The 20,069-nt window shown below is 36.9% G+C and overlaps 1 protein-coding gene across 1 annotated transcript in view; it reads left to right on the top strand.

Moving 5' to 3' along the window:
- The window catches only part of LPIN1 (lipin 1), a 47,987-nt gene extending 28,277 nt beyond the window's left edge, over nt 1-19,710 (top strand). The window contains exons 12-20 of the mRNA XM_031043940.2: nt 1,210-1,302; nt 2,674-2,750; nt 4,729-4,870; nt 6,478-6,626; nt 7,397-7,483; nt 10,137-10,289; nt 12,098-12,212; nt 14,953-15,056; nt 16,221-19,710. Of these exons, the coding sequence (XP_030899800.2) occupies nt 1,210-1,302; nt 2,674-2,750; nt 4,729-4,870; nt 6,478-6,626; nt 7,397-7,483; nt 10,137-10,289; nt 12,098-12,212; nt 14,953-15,056; nt 16,221-16,386 (1,086 nt within the window). The 3' untranslated portion in view covers nt 16,387-19,710. The remainder of the gene's footprint in view (nt 1-1,209; nt 1,303-2,673; nt 2,751-4,728; nt 4,871-6,477; nt 6,627-7,396; nt 7,484-10,136; nt 10,290-12,097; nt 12,213-14,952; nt 15,057-16,220) is intronic.
- The last annotated feature ends 359 nt before the right edge of the window (nt 19,711-20,069 follow it).

Genomic DNA, 20,069 nt, shown 5'->3' with positions numbered 1-20,069 from the left:
TTCTTAATGACTTGTTACTTACAGTTTTTATTTGCTGTAATAATGGAACTAAAATACTTTATCAAAACAGGCTTTAGGAAGTGATTGAAAACTCAAGTTTTTGCAGAAAACATCACGTATTCTTAATACCTTTAAATCCCTAATTATAAGCATGTGAATTATCTCAATAAAAGTCAATAGGACACGTGCTTGAAGTTGTCTATATGTTTAAGGACATCTTTAAATTGTATCCATTTTTCTCAGCAGTGGCATTCTGTTCTCAGTTGCTCCATCTGCTCCTTGCTTTTCTTATTTTGTTTGAAAAGTTTTCAAGTTATTTGCTCACTTTGATTCCTCTGTCATTTCTTTTCTCACATACTTTAGCTAGTATAGTGGAGAAAACCTATGGAAAAAGTGAGAGAAGGGATGAATTGTTCCTTACAGTGGCTAAGCTATTTTTAAGGCATACCAAACACTGTGGCCACCTTTACTGTGGTATAATATTTTCCCATTCACTGTAGTATTTTCCCCTTTTGTCTTTTGCTTGCTCTCTGAGTGAAAGAATTCATCTCACCTTGTTACAGTGCATAAAGCTCTAGTCATTATGGGTGTTGAAAGACAAAAAACCCTTTTCTTTACTGAGGTGTAGTAGATATAACCAAAGAAAAGTAGCCAGGGTTTAAAAAAAAGGACAGTTCTAACATTGTCAGTCAAATTCATAGCATCATACTGAACTCATAAAAGCTAGTAACTTTTTTGCTTATTTCTAAACTGATGATTAAATATGAACTCTAGCTATTTTTAAATAACTGTTGCATATCAGTTTGTTACTGTTTTGCTTGAGAACTCCTTTGGGAAGTGATATTTTTCTTTTCTTTTTTTAATTTTTTTATATAATTTGTACTAAGCAACTTCAACTTTAAAAGAGTAGGCTCTCCATTCTAGACATTGTACTAATATCTACTTATGCTTTGTTTTCTTCTTTGATTTTTATCTCTTTTTCATTTTCCTTTTAAAAATACCATAAGTATTCATGCTTAAGTTACTTCAGAGCAGCTCTGGACACCATTAGATTTTGCTTTAGTAGAATTTATGGTCCACAGACAGTATGTTTATTTCTCTTCTATTTATTATCAGTTAAAATTGTGTGTTTGGCACTTTCTTTTATTTGCATATATCAGGTTGTCCTTTGTTTTGGTTTTTTTTTATGTTACCATCCATTTATCACAGGCCACTGTGGAATCTATAATGAGGGACAAGATGCCCAAAAAAGGTGGAAGGTGGTGGTTTTCGTGGCGAGGGAGGAACAGTGCTATTAAAGAGGTAAGTTTAAGAAGCAAGCAGTTTCCTTCTGGTTGCAGTGGGAAAGCTGGGTACCTGTATATTCATCCTTCAGAATTTTGTTCTGAGAATAACTCAATATTCAGTTTGAGGGTACGCGTATTAAAAGATGTTTAAACAAGGTCTGAAGTCTGACTTCTTTTGACTTCAGAAAGTTTTTCAGACCCTGCCTGAGACATCTGTCTGCAGTGCTTTGGTTCTGCATTTATTTTCTTTATACAAACTTGAGGCAGTATTATCTAATAGATTAAATACGTGTTTGGAACCTAGAATCCACGACTGGTGCCACTAATTCAATGTCTTCATGCAGATTATCTACCTTCCTGGAGCTTTCTTTAGATAGTTGAATAACAGACATATTTATGGGTAGTAAGCTGTAAAATTCAGCAAAACCTAAGATGGAAAACTAACAAAAGTCTTTTTAAATTTCTTTTTCTGAGCATTAAAAGTTTGTGGTCTGAAAGCCATGGATGAATATTAAAGAAGAGTGGAAAAAAACCAAAGCTTTATATGAAATATTGATCTCCTGTCTAGACATATTTAATCTTTAAAGTTGGCTAATAAAACCTCTTCATAGTAATTTATACTACTGAAGCATTAGTACTTGAGGGGAGAAAATGACATCTAATATGTTTTTATGGTTGTGCCTCAGCTGAACTTTTTTAGCCTTGCGTGAAATAACCATTGTGCTGATCTGTGGGTATGGGCTTCAGAGCATGACATTTTAGTTTTTACAGCTCACTGAAATTTTTAGAATTTCTCTCTTAGTGGAAGTATTTGTTTATCTGTTGAGCAGTGTCAGCTATAAAATGGAATGGGGTGGTGGTGCTGGTTGTGCGTTTAAAAATCACTGTTTAAAAATCTAGTGAGATGAAATTGGTAGAATTTAGCATCAACTCAATATAAAATCAGTTTGGAAAGTTTTCTTATGTTAGAGATTTTAATGATTCTGTGAAAGTTGTTTGTTTTTCTTCTACAGAGTCATATTTTGCTTTTTCAGATGAAATCTAGGTATTTCAGGTGCATGAACTGAATAGTTACAGGATTGATACCAGAACTTCAGTAATACTAAATCTGTAATTTGGTATTTCTGTGCTAATTCCACACAAAACTAAATCTTAATTCTTCTTCTGATTTTAATATTTGCAATTTTTAGTTCTTTGTGCAGCCCTTTTTTTTTTTTTTTTCAAGAAACCCATTAAGTCTTGCTTGCTTACAAGCAAAGAAATAAACATGCGGTTGATTTTTACCAGGCCTGTCCAAGACAGAAGTTGGTTTTCAAGCATTTTTCTAAAAACATTTGCTCACTCCCTAAAAGGAAATTGACAACTTCTCATACTTGTATTTTTACAGGAAACAAAGCCAGAGCGAGGTATGAGTGAGAGTGGACTTACAGGAGAAGACTCTTCACAGTTGAGCATGGCACAGAGGTACCCCCGAAAGTATCTGTATCTGAAATGAGCAGGAGTTACTGTTTAAAAAGAAACAATTTATTTGAACAAAGAAATTCTGTGTCAATGAAATACATTTAATTTGTTAGCCAATACACCGGATAAGTGCGGATAGGAAAGCTCTACCCATGGCAGGGTTTCAGACTTCGTGAGTGTGCCCTGGCATTTCTGTGGTTTGGCTGGCAGCTCTGTGACACAAATTCCACCCCCTTGAAAACAGACAATTACTGCAGCAGTTCACCAAATCTGTATGTATCTCTCTAGAGATTTCAAGGGAGCATCATAGACAACCCCATACAGCTGTCAGATCTCAGTTGCTAAGATTTCTGATATATTTATGGCCTGACAATTTCATTTGTTTCTGCAGTCTTTAGAAGTTCAGGGGCCTAAGTCTTTGTAGAGGCTTTGCTATATTCATGCTTTCTATTGCTTCTTTCAAGGATTACAGAGGTCTCTTCTGTTGCATTCTCCAAATTAGGCATACTGTATGGCCAGAATATGTCCTTCAGCAGGGTTCTGTAAGATGAGCTTTAACTTGCTTCAGAGGGATGAGTTTGCCAGGGACCACTCTCCTACAATGCCCTTTCCCTGTGCATGCAGATCTTGCTGTAAACACATGCTGTATGTACGCTGTCTGCACTTAGAGCTGAAAAGGGCCATATTCAAATATGCTTTATGCTCATGAAGTTCAAGTATCACTTTTATGAAACAAAAAGCATAGCTGTCATTCTTTCTGAAGGTCAGCACTTGCAGTCCAGGCGAATGTGCTGGAAGGAGGATTCCTCATTCTGTAGCAGGCTAGCTGTTATCTCCTTTGCCTCACTGAGTTTGAGCATGCCATGCAATAAATCAGAAAGACTGATTTTCGTTTTAAGGATGACATGTGTCTTTTAGGTCTGTTTCTTACGTGGTTGTTTAAAGGTTAAAGTAGGATTAAGACTTCAAGCCCAGTAAATTCTGTAATTGGTGTTCTTTGTTTAAATTTTAACTGGCCTTAGAAATGTGTCATTAAGAATTTATTGCTTGCAAGCAAAATGTGATATGTAGGATGTTGAGTTAAGCTTTTGAGACCTGATGTTACAAAGGATAAGACAGGCATTTAAGTATTGCTTGTCATGGCATGCAGTACCTTGATACTGGATCAAGACTTTGTAACATCTAACAACATCCAGGTGTGATTGAAGTAAGAGGCCAAATGCTAATTGTTTTAAAGATGAGATCTGTAGCACCTGAAAGGATGTTTTACCTTCTGCCTAAAGTGATAGATCTGCTTACTGTGGGAACACTTTCTCTCTGAAGAAAAATGTCCATAAAAATTTCTGGAAAAAAAATGGTTGTAGCAGAAAAAAAAATGATATTGATGTGTATTTAAACAGAATTGTGTAAAGGAGCTCAGGTTTTGTGACTTCATCATCATATCCTGAATGGGATAATCTTGCAAATCCTGGAAAAGAATAATCCAATGATCTAAAGTTGCTCATTGAAAGAAGGAATTTGTAATCAAATTTCAATTGCCTTTATTTTTTGTATGAATTGCTAAATTCTTTTTGGGGAGAGAAAAGGCCAGTATAGTGAATTCCTCCTTTTGAAACTGAGGATTTTTTGCAGTTACAATATCAAATAGGTATTATGTTTTGGTTTTTTTGTGCCACTATGAGATTTTTGAGTTGATATGGCACATTAACCTACATCTCTAATATTTAAACAATGGAAACTAGCTTATAGACATGTGAATGGTTAGTACAATCCAAGTATGAATAATGGGGAATATGTGTGAATGGGAATTCAGCACTTCATTGATATATTTAAAGCCATGATGTGAATGACCTCCTGTGAGACTGTACTTAGGAGCAGAGAATCAATGGCTGACTTAGTGACTCACTGTTAATGCATTTTTAATGGATACTGAGATGCATTTACTGACATAACATCATTTTCTGTGTGTGCAATGTTCCAGAATAAAAGATGAATCTTCTTCAAGCGATGAAGACCCTAGAGCTGCCAAGCAAAATCTTGGATCATTACAAACCAGCTCAAGTCATCTGTCATTGTCCGGAATCAGTTACAAAAAAACCCTTCGACTCACTTCTGACCAGCTTGTGAGTTAATTTACATCCTTGTCCTGAAATGTCATTTCTAATACTACACGAACAATACTTTTACTCAGGTTTGCAAAGCTTAATTAGCTCTTATGTCTTGCATTTCATTTTCTCTCTTGTTATATTTAAAAAAAAATCATTTTCCCTTCTCTTTTCAATATTCAGCATCAGTGTTGTACCTTGAAGCAAGTCCTGGGGTTCACAGATTAGGAGACAAGGGATCATATTTAGAAAAATGTCAAAATTCTAAAGCATGTCTAAATTTTTCACGTAACTAAGTGTACTGGAACTATGTCCTTTTTGTATTATGTATAATATATATTATGTTACCCCAGAGGCCTCTTTTTTCTTTTTTCTTCCTCTCCTTTCCTTTCACTTCTTTCACAGGGAGACAGTCACATTTTACATAAGTATGTTTTTCTGTTAGTAACTTCTGAAAGTGCTGCTTGTGAATTTACTATGAGAACAGGCTATTAATTTCTTTGGAGCCAGTTCTCTTCCTCTGTGACAGAGGTGTTTTGACTAATGGTGACAAAACTCTTACAGTTTTGTGTTCTGCATGTTCCAATTTGATTTGGAAAAATGGGCTACTTAAGGGAAATATTTTCTGTCGTCTTGTCTACAGTCAATTAATTTTCTGGAGGAAACCCACACAAGATGTACAGTATTAAACAACCCAGCGCTCACTGCCTGAATAGTTTGTAAGAAATGTAGAATTTATCCCAAGAGGCAGATAGGACGTGTTGGTAATTTTCTGTAGCAAACAAGGGTTATACAAATATACTGATAATTTTCAGGTTTGGAAACCTCAAAGAAATTACCTGTAGCTAAAATTACTTTTAGATTAGTTCTTGATGAAACAGTGATTGAGACTCATCAGTTACCCATCAGTTGTCCTACATTTTCACCTCCTTTTCATTTTTAACTAATAGAAAAATTGCAGTGAAATATAAGAAAAAGACACTTGAGGTATTAAACTCCGGCAGGCTTTATGAAAATGAGTATTTAGGTCTACAAATAGAATAAAATCAGTTGTCTTTTGTCACTAAGTGGCACAGGAGACAGTGGGAGGGAAAGGCAATGAAGTGGGAGAGTTAAGGGTAGTTGGTGAAGACTGAAGGGTGATGGATCATATGGTATGAGCAGAGGGTTATTGTAGGAAAGAGATGTGATACTGTAGGACACAAGTCCCCATATAAACACTCTAAATTAGGGTTTATGGAACTCCTTGTTACACCCATTTCTCTCTGCATGTGTCCACATCTCAGAATGGAAACCACCCCCGTAGATAGTCCCTAATCTGTAATTTGTTATTATTGATGTGAACTTTTGGACATTTCCTTTTTAACCTTTTCTCTCTTTTTTTTTTTTTCTAATATCCCTGACTGTGAAACAGAATTTTTGTTTGTTTTTGTTCTGCTCTGTAAATAGATGCCTAACGTACACTACGCCGGGGAAACCTCTGCTGTCATTAAGACACTGGCTCTGCTGAAAGCAGTGAGATTCAGTGTGACCAAGAATGCAGTGATCATTTGTGGCTTTGTGTTTGCACTGTGCCAGTTTCACATACTCAGTTTGTTGATTATCTTGCTGATAATGTCTTGCAGAAAAGTTTAAACCTTAAGAACGGCCCCAATGATGTGACCTTTAGTGTTACAACACAGTATCAAGGCACTTGCCGCTGCGAAGGCACCATTTACCTGTGGAATTGGGATGATAAAATTGTTATTTCTGACATTGATGGAACAATCACACGGTGAGTTCATGAACAGGGAGAGGCTTTATCTACAAGGACAAGTTTTTCTCTGGACTAGCTGAAAAAGTACTTAACAGAATTTTGAGTCACAGAATCATCATATTCTTGTGTTTGTGTGTTGCGTGTGTGTTTTTTTCTTGATTTGGCTTTCAAACAGTGCAAGAATCATTAGCTGAATTCTTAATTTAATAAAGATGTGTGCCATATGTGCCCATTATTTGTCACATTTTTTAATGTTTTGGTGTTTTATGATAGTATTTACAGTAGTATTGGAGGACTTTATGCAGAATCATAACTTTTTTGCTGCATCGCATTTATGAAGTACACTGGCTTCTTTTATTTAATCACTTAACCTTACAATACCATTGCAAATCCATCTTGTTTAGATTTGGTTTATTTAAAAAGCATTTAAAGTAAACCTCAAAAAGTAGGCTTAGTACTGTCACTTGGTACCACGCAGGTTTGATTGATAGCCTATATGCTGCAACTTCCATGTTAACTTGTGGGTCCCAAGCTTCATCCATGATGGGAAATCTTGGAACACAAGAATACTTAAAACAGTATGGTCAAGGGTAGGTATGTCAGTTTATCTCAAAAGTAAGGGCAGTAAAATCATCTGATCACAATCAGTACCTTACAGAAAACCGTATTTTCCTTTGCCATTAGACAAATAAGTTAGTGGGGTTTGAATTAACCTTGACTGTTGTTATTATAAGTACTTTGGGTGTTTTTTTTTTTCAGTTCAGTTATATTGTTTTTCCTTTATTCAGGTCAGATACTTTAGGTCATATTTTGCCAACTCTTGGCAAAGACTGGACACACCAAGGGATCGCAAAGTTGTATCATAAAGTGAGCCAGTGAGTATTCAGTAAATTCATCCATGCATCTATGACTTGTGTTTATTCATTTGCACATAAAAAATTTCTGTAGGTTTCTCTTAACCTGTAAGAGTGACAATTTCATCAGTATCTCATCACTTCAGTGATGCTTACACAGTGTAAACATCTGCTGTATGATATCCAGAGCAGAACTTACTTTGTGATATCAAAATCGAAACCCCCCTATCAATGGGCAGTGACTGATCTTCCAACTATCCCAGACAGCAACAGTCAGTTCCAAAGACTGCAATGCAGTTGCATCAAGTGCAGCATTTTTGTGAACTGTGAGTTGCAGCAGCATTAATATTTCAGATGCTCATACACCTTCCCTCCTTGTTGAGGAGATTTGCAAAATGCATAAGGACTCTTTAGCCTAGGGCCACTGAAGGTGGAGTTTTTGCCAAACTTGACCCACCTGGAGTCATGCAGAGGTGAAATCAAAAGTAAATGGAATGAATCTGTGTGGGGGAGTTCACTTTCTTTCCAGTACATCAAAAGGGAGCTTAGTGAAACAGTTTAGGCTTGAGCTGTCTAAACATTAGGCTTCTTGTCAAGCAAGATAAATCTCATCCTTGAAGCACAACACAGTGCCTTATCTTGAGTAGAAACAGGCCTATTTTGGATAATCACTGTTTACATTCTTATTTTATTTATTCTATAAATAATGATGAGCTTCAAAGACATTGATGATGATGTTTACTACTAATGATTATACAATTTATCTTGTAATTTTTGTATACAAATATTTGTTGTTATTCCATGGTTGATTTGCAAAGTTAGAAAGCATCAGTCTTAGTGTCATTGGTTAATTTTGAGAGTAATTAGTAAACATTGCTTAAAGTGCAGTTGAAAGGAACTGAAAGTCAATAAGACATGCTGTGAAGAGCCTGAGGAACATGCTTTCACCTGGCAACACCAGTGTGAGCTGCTGTGTTATAGCTCTGTAATTGACTGGTACCTTTTGGTCCACAGTAATACATACCTTTTGTTTTTTCCATTAGCTATTGAAGAAATATTGGGTAGTAGTAGATCAGCTGTGCTTTAGGTCAGTTAATGTTATTAACAAGGAGAGCATCCTGGAATGATATAAAACAGTGTATTAAAAAAAAATCATGTGGATGAATATGAACAGGAGAAAAATTGTTAAGACTGTACCAACTCTTTGGGGTGATGTGCGGGAATGCTTCTAGGTGAGCATGGCTAGTGGAAGAGTACAGGTATACTGTTGGTTCTCTGGATACATTTTGTAATGTAGTCAAGCCATTGTGTATTCTGGATGATTGAAGACATAGTATGGTGAGTTTTGCAATTAGTAATTGAGAGAAAAAAGGAAATGAGGAGAGAAATTAATTGATGTCTGAATGGGATCAGATGAAGTATCTGATTTTAGCTTGTACAAGGAGGATTAATGATTGTTGTCTGTTCAGGTTGATGTTTCTGCTTTACACAGAAAATAAAATTGCTTTTCTTTTATTACATTAAATTCAGCTGTTATAGTCAAATTACCGTAAGTGCTTGAAGAGCCTCTAGTACACATCAGAACTGTTCTCATAGTTAATTTGATTTGTCCTGTGTGCTAGGGTTATGCTAAGGTTCATTTATTGCTTTTTGTTTTACACAGATGATGAATTATAAATTATGCATGATGGAATCTAAATTATAGCAGAGACTCTTGTTTATACTTTTATTCCATACAGACACATGTGGTCATAGAAAAGACAGGACAGTCTGGGAATTCACATTCTGAGCTGTATTTAGTTCTGTGTATAACCTCTGCATTACACTTGGCAAAAATGTTAATATTTTTAATTGCAGTTGTTATTTCTGTGCCTGCCAGCATTATCGATTAATAGGGCTTTGGTGATCACACAGGGTAAAAAATAGATTTGAGTCACGTTGTTTTTCAGATTACCAAATTAATTACGTAGTGGTTAGATGTTACAGCTGGACACTGCATAAATGTTCAATACTTAAATGTAATGACCATGTGTGCATTAAATACAGTATTTATTTTAGAACAATAATTTCATTCTACAACTTGCAGTGTAAATTGCTATTAAGTTGGACTAACATCACTGGGCTCTGGTCTGTCACGGACAGAACCAAGAGTAACCTGTGGCTTCTGCTGAAACTTTTCTTTCAGTGTCAAGTTGAAGTTTTCTTCTCATACTGTATTTTGAAATTCAGGTTTGCTCTGACTTGAAAAAATACATTACTGCTGCACACAAGCTAGGCTTTTTTTTAGTAGAGGCTCAAAATACAGGAGTACAACACTGTTAATACAGCAAAGGCTAATACAACATTACCTGCTTTATGCCAAGTGTTTTTCTCTTAGTGGATGTCATTTCAGTTAATTCTAAGGAGTATAGTTCCACAATGCAGCGGTGAATAGAAAGCCATAAGAAATGGGCCCTCTTTAGGTGTAAATCACTAATTGCAGTGGAACTAGATGGATTTTAATTATCCAAGTTTCTGGCATAAATGATTTTATTCCTTTAAAAAAGTCCAGGTTAAGCGTAAGTCCATTTAACAGTCACAATTTGATTCATGTAAAAATAAACCCACAAAATAATTAATATCTAAACACATGCCTTATTGTTATGGTAATTTTTTCTTTTATTTCTGTTTGCAGAAATGGATATAAGTTTTTATATTGCTCAGCGCGTGCTATTGGAATGGCAGGCATGACCCGAGGATACTTGCACTGGGTCAATGAACGAGGAACTGTCCTGCCCCAGGGGCCAGTGTTGCTGAGCCCAAGCAGTTTATTCTCAGCTCTTCACAGGTAATGCAATTTCACTTCTGTGCAGAAGGAAACTCAGGGGTTGGTGGAGGTTGAATTCTCAGCTTTTTTATTTATTTATTTAAATAGTGCTTAAAATCATTCATAGTGGCTTTTTTTTTCTTACGTATTGGTGCAAAATATAATGAAGAAATTTTGTTTGGTAAAGAACACAATTCAGTTTAGTTTATCTCTTAAGACATGTCTCAATATACATCTGTGTTCACTGTTTGCCAGTAGGTACTGCCTGTTGACTTCATGTGTTTAACATGGTGTATTCATATTTAGCTATGGGGAAAATGTGAATGTTTCAGTAACATTTACTCTTGACTTGTAAGCTGTTCCAACTGGCATAAATATTGTTTTGTGGAAGAATATTACTTGGTAGGTTTTGAAGAAATTAATGTGAAAATGAAATGAACTTTTTAAACTCCTGACTGCACTGTGTGGACAATGTCTGTCTTTCTAGGTGTGGAACTTTAACAAGTGAATAATAATAGCACAGGTTATGAATAAAGTACCTTCTTCCTAATTCAGTGAAGAATGTCAAGTGATTACTGAAAATATTTTCAGCTGTTAAAAGCTGCTGTGACAGGATATATTTCATTAGAATTTTTAATGGAAGGTTGTTCAGATGTTCTCCTGATTGAGTGACATGCTACAGACTGTCTTACCAGTCATGTTCTAAATATAAGAGACTGTGTAGGTATTACAGTATGCTGCTTAGACTGATTAAATAATAAATGCAGGGTAGTTACTGTTATGCTCCTCGTATCTAGAAATACATTTAAAGTGATACTCTCTGTGGTATTTTGGTTAGACTAAAGAAAACCATTTTTTGGTATATGCTACTGTAGCTGTTGTGATGTGTGGACCATAAATGACTTCATTGTTATCTGTAGATTTAATTATTGTGGTTTTGAGGCTCTGAGATCATCTGTATGTGAGACTGAGGAAAGATGGTTTTGTTCCTTTTTCTCACATTCTCAAACTTTGATTTATACATGGAGCTGCTGTTCCAAAGGCCTGTTTTACTCCTATGAAGCTTCTGCACTATTCACATCTTCCTTGACATATGTGTTGGTACTAGGAAGTGGGATTCTAAGCTGCTTAAGCGCTTTTGTGTCATGCTGGCATCTTCCTGTGTTATGGGAACTCCAGACTCTGCCACCTGTTCAGTCTTCTTGCCAAGAGAAGCTGCTGTGGAAGGGCTTTTGCCTAGAGATGAGAACTCCTCTGTTCATTAATGAATTCTACATTCTGAACTGAAGAGAAATAGAAGTTTTCGTTATTCCTTAACTTTTGTTAATTAGCAGTGGTGGAGGACCCTGACTCTAGAAGTGTCTTAACAGGCAGATGAGCTTCTAGCATATATGGTAATGGCAATCCATTAAGAAAACTAAATTAAAAAACTAAAAACTGAAAAAAAGGCTGTGCACAGTGAAGGCTAATAAAATCTGTGAATCATTCTGCAGTTCTCAGGAAGCAGTTTACTTGATGACAATTTGTTTCATAAGGCTTTATTTAGCAGCTACTCCTGTAATCAACCATCCTTGCTCAGCATCCATCTTTACAACAAAGGTTTAAATAGCCCTTGTTTCAGAGGGTTTATTTACTGTGCCCATTGCATAAGCTTAGAAATGCTGTTTTGTCTTTTCAGACAATGTGATTTCCAAATGAAGATTCATTGGAGAAGGGTGGGGACTCCTTAGGAGTATCCAGCTAGGTGGAAACATTTAATAAAGAAAATAAAATGGTTTGCACTGTATTTCTTGTGTACTTACTGAGCCTCCCTTTTTCTGTCATTTCAGGGAGGTTATAGAAAAGAAGCCAGAAAAATTTAAAGTTCAGTGTTTGACAGACATCAAAAATTTGTTTTATCCTAACACAGAACCCTTTTATGCTGCTTTTGGAAACAGACCTGCTGTAAGTAATACCTGAATTTATTTCTGTTACAAAGAACAGAAAGTTTGCCGTTATTTCATGGTTCTGTTGAAGCTAGAAGCTTTAAATGGGAGTTGAGATATCACTGATCTCATTTTAATCCATACTGATACAGTGTCAGTTAGATACATGTGGACAGAGAGAACATCTCTCAGATGCTTGTTGGTCGGACTTACACTTCAGACTCTTAAGTATGCTCAAAAGAACTTGCATGTTCTACTGAAATCAAAAGGTTTTACTTTGCATAGAAAGTGAAATGTTTCACATGGAAAGGGGAAGACAGATCTCCTTCAGCCATTTGCAGGCTGTATAACTGGGCTATAGGCTTTTCTTAGTCCTGTTCTAGCCCCAGAATTATCTTATTTATGCAGAAAAGGAAAGTTTCAGGGGCTAGGGCAAAGGCAGCAACCTTGGCATGTGATTATCCCGTCTTATAAATTGTTAGCACGATTCAAGAGGCTGTTTTGTCACAGGCAGCTAGCAGTCTTCCAGACAATTCCTGGGTATGATTGCTGTCTTAGATTGTGGCATGGATTCTTCACAGTGGATTTTTGATATAGCCATGTTGGGGTGTGTGTGTATGTGGAGTTGTGGAGTTTTTTTGGTTATGGGGTTTGGGTGGTTTTTGAAGGGAGTAGTGTAGAGATCTTCATAATATTGTCAAAGTGTCAAGAGACTTTCAAGTCTGAGACAGTGGGCACTCTCACTGTTTAGTTTACTAGTGTAGATTTCACTATAGGTGCCTAAGAAAGGATAAAGGCTTTGATTCACTGGAAATCTTTGAAAGCATCCTGTTTTCAGAAGGAGATATATAAAAAAATCTACTTCATTAGATGTCTACAGCTTCATTGGACACCTAAGTTTAGATGCTAACTGCATTAGGTAGATGGGACCCTTATTTGTGCCCAAGACCTCCACAGAGCACTTTGTACTTCAGCTCTGTATTGTCAGGTAGTATTTCCTGTTGAAACTGATATGTGGTGTAATAGAATGTAACAAGGAACCTGGCAACACCTTTGTGGTGTTTATGGATAAGAACCATTGGCATACTGCTTGGGTGTATACACTCTGCTCTAAAAGCTAAACCCAGTTAACTGTATGCCTCTATCCTGACCATGCCATTAGATCTGAAGAGAATGGTTTCTCATCCTTCATATTTCATAGTATGATCAGCCAGAGAATGCTCCAGTTGGTTACATTGTTCTTTAGTTGGTGCAGAGAAATGGGACACATGTGGAGAGTGAAATTCCAATACTCATGGACATTACTGGTGTAACCAGTGCATGGGCTTCCAGGATTCTTGAAATGACTGCTGTTAACTTTTGTTCAGTTATTTAATTTTTCTTAAGCAGTCTTTATAGAGATAAAAATAATCTTTGTATCTTCATTAATGTTCCAGTCTTCCACCACCTCAGCTTTTTAGACCATGATTTAGATCATAGAATCATAGAATCATAGAATAGTTAGGGTTGGAAAGGACCTTAAGATCATCCAGTTCCAACCCCTGTGCCATGGCAGGGACACCTCACACTAAACCATATCGCTCAAGGCTTCATCCAATCTGGCCTTGAACACCGCCAGGGATGGAGCATTCACAAGCTCCCTGGGCAACCCATTCCAGTACCTCACCACCCTAACAGTAAAGACTTTCTTCCTTATATCCAATCTAAACCTCTGCTGCTTAAGTTCCAACCCGTTACCCCTTGTCCTATCACTACAGTCCCTAATAAATAGTCCCTCCCCAGCATCTCTGTAGGCCCCCTTCAGATACTGGAAGGCTGCTATGAGGTCTCCATGCAGCCTTCTCTTCTCCAGCGTGAACAGCCCCAACTTTCTCAGCCTGTCTTCATACAGGATGTGCTCCAGTCCCCTGATCATCCTCGTGGCCCTCCTCTGGACTTGTTCCAACAGTTCCATGTCCTTTTTATGTTGAGGAATGACTAAAATGGAAGCTTGTTTTTGCTCTGATCTTCTGAGTGTTATTTGCATCTTTGCTTTTGTCAAGCTTTTCTTCAGACCAGATCAACTTACTCATTGCTTTCGTTAGCAATTTGTATTTCTTAGGAGTATTTCTTACTTCTAGCTATACTTCCCAGAGTTGCATCTGCATTACTTGCTGGGGCTCACAGCTGCTGTTTTAGCATGTATTCCTTGATTTCTGTTCTTTTTCCCTTTGCTCTGACATGGTGTCAATACATGGCACAAATCCAAACTCAGGAGCAAAGAGATGTTTCCAGGAGTCTTAGTATAGACACAGTTGTCATGACTTCCTTTCGCTTGTAAGGACAAGGTCACAAATCGCTGTTCTATGTGTCAGTTATGTTTTAACCTCTGTATATTGTTGCAAGATAGTACAATGCACTCAGGAAATGATATAATCTCTGAAAGCAAAATGAAAGTGCAAATGCTTTTATCCTATATGTCGTTACTTTCTTATTGAATGTTATTTCTGTGTCAAGAGAAGTTACTGAGAAAATGAACATGGTTTTGATCAATAGTTTAAACTGAACTGGCAAACTCCTTACCTAGCTGCAAATTGTTCCATGGGCATTTGTTATACTGACCTCTTTTGTAACATAATGGAGAATTACACATACACAATAACTAGCTAAATTTAGTACCAGTACTATGCAAATATGTTCTTATGCGTAATATATTCCAGCAGGAATAAATCTTATTGTGCAAAGGCAGAGTCATAATTTATTTTTTCTTTTCTGTTTAGGATGTTTATTCATACAAACAGGTGGGGGTTTCTTTAAACAGGATATTTACAGTTAACCCCAAAGGAGAACTTATACAAGAGCATGCAAAGACAAACATCTCATCGTAAGTAATCTCTTACACCTAACACCTATTGACTAAATTAAAGTGCTAACTAATTTATGACTCAAGTTGGCCAAAGATGCGTTTGGTTTTACTAATAACTGATTCCTTAGAAACAAAACATTAAAATTTTTTGAATAAAATACAGACTTTTCCACTTTAGTTAAACTGAAGAAAAAAACATTTTGTCAGAAACACTGACAAAAAAAATGTAATTTAATGTATTCCATCTACCTTAATCAAGTAAAGGAATTATCAGTGTACAGCTTAGTCTGCATAAAAATCATAGACTCATATCGTAGAATGATTTGGATTGGAGGGGACCCTAAAGATCATCTAGTTCCAACTCTTGCCATAGGCAGGGGCACCTTCCACTAGATCAGGTGGCTGAAAGCACCATCCAGCCTGGCCTTAAACATGTCCAGGGATGGTGCATCCACAGCTTCTTTGGGCAACCTGTTCCAGTGCCTTACCACCCTCTTAGTCAAGAATTTTTCTTAATATCTAATCTAAATCTACCCTCTTTCATCTTAAAGCTATTCCCCCTTGTCCAGTTAGTACATGTCCTTGTAAATTTCCCTCTCCAGATTTCTTGTAGGACCCCTTTAGGTAGCTAGTTTCCTGAAACTACCTTTTCATGGTCTTTTCAAAATGTCCTTGTCTTGGAGCTCCTATCTAGAAGGGCCTGAAAATCTGAAGGTGGTGCTTCTAGCACAATGCTTAGCCACTGTAGGGCTTAACACTAAAATGGAACACTAAACAGAAAAGGTTTTTAGTAATGTTAAATGTGTCCTTAATTGAAGGGGAGCCATACATGTATAAACCAGAAATAACTGATTCAGCAGAGAGCTGCTTGAGCCAAGCTGGATGGAAATGGAGAAGGTAGATATAGAGCAAGATATAGGGCTTGAATAGTTTAGCAGATGATCTGGGTGGAAAAGGGTATCTGTTTCTTACTAGGTAAGTATCGTTGCTTAGAATTAATGATTTTTTTTATCAGAACTGGGAATCCTCTCTGGAAACCAGACAGTAAATTGAGTTCAGTTTTCTTCATCTGAGGAGGGTGACTTGTTCATGTAAAAGTAGCCATTCCTTAGTGACTGGGGACTTAGGAAAATTCAAAGATCTTAAACAGTTCAGCATTCTTTTTATTTGTTTATTTTCCAGCTATGTGAGACTATGTGAAGTGGTAGATCACATTTTTCCTTTGTTAAAACGAAGCCATTCTTCAGACTTCCCTTGTTCTGATACCTACAGCCAGTTCACCTACTGGAGAGAACCTCCACTACCTTTTGAAACTCAGGATGAGCATCCATCTTCAACAGCCACTTAACTGCATCTCCAAACTGCTGCCCTCAGCTCAAAGAATGAGTTAGCTTGTATTGAAAGGCCACCACTTGGCTTTTGTTGTTGACAGTTCAGCTGGAATCTGTGATGGTGTGAGCATTGTATTTATTTTGCTGTGAGCAAAATTAGAAATGCATTTTTTTCACATTTCCAGATGACAAGAAGGAGTCTTACTAGGAACAGGAGTTGTGTTTCTGGCTCTTCATCCAGCTTCTCAAATTGTGCCATACAGTTTCAGTATTTAAGATCAAATAAAAATGATGTTGGAGTTGCAGTTAAACATACCAGAAGTTTGTAAAGTGGTTCTGTATCTTCTCTGAAACACTGAAGTCATCTTCCATCTCATCAGAACCCCTGCAAGTAAGGGAGCTGAAGGTGCTCACCATTCCTGACATCATCTGGTGACATGGACTGGGATCACAATCCGTATGTCAAAATTCCTTTCTCTGAAGGAGCAAGTGATTCTTCTTCTTTCCCCTTACTTGACCAACAGCTGTTTGTCTGAGTTAATTAGTAGATCCTCAGCTGTTGTAAATCAGTGTAGCTATCAAAGCCAATTGAGCTGTGTTGATTGATTTATTCCAGCCTGTTGTTTTGACATGGTAACACTTTTCTGAGGAAATAAATCATCTGTCGTCTAAAGAGAAAGCAAATTAAGTAAGATAGCTGGATTCTGGCAGTCTCTCTTAATTTGAGAATTACCATGCTTCAAGAATAGCTATTGGGATTAAGATAAGTGTGCAAGTGGAAGATACAGGCTGCTGTGCATAGTGCCTATTTTTCTGAAGTCAGTGATTTTCAGTAGAGTCATCTTGCAGAATGTGCTGAGGTTAGGGTTAGGGATCATTACTGAGCCAAGAGCACTGAGGATTTTGTCAAAATGGAATAGTTTTATTTGAAAAATTATTTTGGCTAAAATGTGAAATTTGATGCTGGTGAATGATGCATCTCAGGTTTTTACTGTATGGAATTTTTTGTTTTTCATCATAAATAATGGATACTTTTAGTGCAATTTACTCTCTTCTAAGATAATGAAATATTTTTGTGAGTTTTTTTCCCTTGTTTGACCAGACACAAGCTGTAGATAACTGTTTTTGCGTCCTGCTTTTGACAGCCTTAAGACTTTAACTGTGCATGCTAAAAGCAATACTGCAAATCAGTTGATAATGTTTTCCAAATGGTCTGCCTTTACACAATGCGGTACTTAAAATGTAGACATCAAGTGACCATATGCCAAATGATTCTCATATGTGCTTGTAGCTGGGAAAAAAACTTTTTTTTTCCTTTTAAAATATATTTAAAAGTCTGAAACACTGAAAATGGCATCATGGGATTCTTTATGTTATATTTCAGTATGGCTAAACAGTGGTTCACAGGCTGTGGTCTCTGCCAGCTTGTCATCTGTGAGGCTATGGTACATGTAGTGTTTTCAGTTAAGAGTTTAATAATAGGAAGGCAGAATGGGCCAGGAGAAATTTTAAGATGTGATTGTGGTTGATCAGCACCCAGAAGGTTGGCAGGAGCTGCTCTGTATCACATTTATTCTGTTTCAACACATTCTGGGTTTGCATGTCAAGAGTGATAGCAACATAGGTAACGATGGGAATTCTGTAATAGGGATTTTCTAACTTTCAGTGCTGCACTTTATCTGTGATGTCAGGGGCCAATTTGTGATTTCTCTGTGCCTTCAGTAGTAATGGATATAAGTGCAATCCTGTATACAGCTGCAGTGTGCAGTGGTGAGATCTCTCCAAGTCTTCCTTTCCTCACGAATGTTGCTGCTTCAGGCATGATGCATGCCCACTTTGGATATACCAGGATTAGATAAACACAAAGAGGAAGAAGTGCATGCTTAACAACCCATACTTGATTATGCCCTCTTGAAGGTTTAAGGAAAATGGAAATATTTTAAATATGGAAGAAATGTGGTATGGATTTTCTGATAGACAATCAGTAGGGATTGCAGGTTGCCAAACTCCTTGCATCTCTAAATATAACCACACTTTCCTTTAAGTATCTATTAATACTTGTAATTAGTGATTGAATAAGTGGATGAATATATTAACTGTATCATATTTCTATTCATTTTTAGTGAAGGCCTATTTCAATCCATTCATTATGCAAAATAAAACCAAACCAACCCTTCTCTTTGGAGAGAGGCTGTCAGTTCTATGTTAGATAACATCTGTTTTCCTAAGGTACCATATATAGTAGCTTTCACCAGAAAAGATGGTGCCTGAAAGTTCTCCACAATTAAAGCCTGGGATGTATTTATTTATAACTTACTAAATAACTAATCCAGGGTTGTTTGTTGCCATTAGTATTTCAAACCACATGATAGTACGAATGGGTGGTCGTTTTAATTCAGTCAGACTTGCAGGCGCAGTGCAGTGCTGGTACAATAATCGAGAGATGCTGTGGAATCTCTGTCATGGTGTTTTTCAAGACTTGGTTAAACAGAGTTATGGCTGACTTGATCTAGTGTTGGCAATCATCTGCTTCAAGCATGAAGTTGGACTGGATGACCTCCAGGGGTCCCTTCTGACCAACATTTCTGTGATTCTGTGAGGTTAAATGCTTTACTTCTGACATGCTGTATACCCGTTTGTATCTGAAAGTTGAAATATAGGTGAACAGTGAAATGAGTGTGTGTTTCTATAATATTTATAAAATCTGCTAATGGAAAAGACATGAAAATCAAAGTTTTGGCTTGCTATAAACATCACCATGCTTTTTCAGAGAATATAAGACCTTTTGGTTTGGTAGTGGAACAATTTTATGCATGGTATTTAAACTGCTTTATTAATTCATGTAGAAGAAAAAGGGATGGTTTAATAAATTCTTACTCTTTCTGTGAAAGAAAAAAAATCAGCCTTGCTTGCGGTGTAATGCTGGTGTCTGTTACAGAATATTTGGCTAACATAAATACGCAGACACATTAAATCACAGTATATTCTATTTATACAATACACATAAACTAGAATGTGCAGCAGTTAGGAGTGAGTAATGTTTATTTTCTCAGAGCTGATGACCATACTGCTCCAGCATATGAGGGGAAGAGTACCATACTTGTATTAGCTAGGTTGAAGATAAAATCTTGCTGCTGTAATTTATGGAGGGAGGAGAAAGTGGTTATTGGGTATTTTTTATTTGTAGACGTGATTATTCAAAGCCTATTTATATATAGTATTTATATATGTATACGCTACTGCAATGATGAAAATCATTTTAACACCTCATTTTGATCTGCTGAATGCATCAAGGGTAGAAATATGTATTCTAATAAAGGCAAATATATTTTTTTCCCTGACTTCTCTATTTTTCTGCATGCTTTTGGTAATGGCAGAGTGCTCTTGCAGAACTGCTGAAACTGTAAAGCGTGGCTTTTCTAGCTCCAGTCTCAGTGGCCTGCCTCTTCTCAGGGCTAGCCTGTGTTACTTCCAGCACTTGCAAAATTGTTGCTGTTCAGCTACTGCATTTGACCCCAGAGCCTTTTCAAGTGGAAAGAGTTTATTGAGGGAATCAGGCCCAGGATCTGGGCTCTGGCTGTTCTGGGGTATGGGAACAGCATCTCGGAGTCTAGAGCAGCCAGACGGGAGCTGGAGCAAATTGGACCAGTCCAGAACGCTACCCCAGCCAGAACGGTTTTGAATCTTCCTTTTGTCTAAT

Source organism: Melopsittacus undulatus, chromosome 3 (genome assembly GCF_012275295.1).
Source record: "Melopsittacus undulatus isolate bMelUnd1 chromosome 3, bMelUnd1.mat.Z, whole genome shotgun sequence".
NCBI classification, from domain to species: Eukaryota; Metazoa; Chordata; class Aves; order Psittaciformes; family Psittaculidae; genus Melopsittacus; species Melopsittacus undulatus.
The sequence above is the reverse complement of the archived record's forward strand: the minus strand, read 5'-3'. Positions and strand labels throughout refer to the sequence as shown.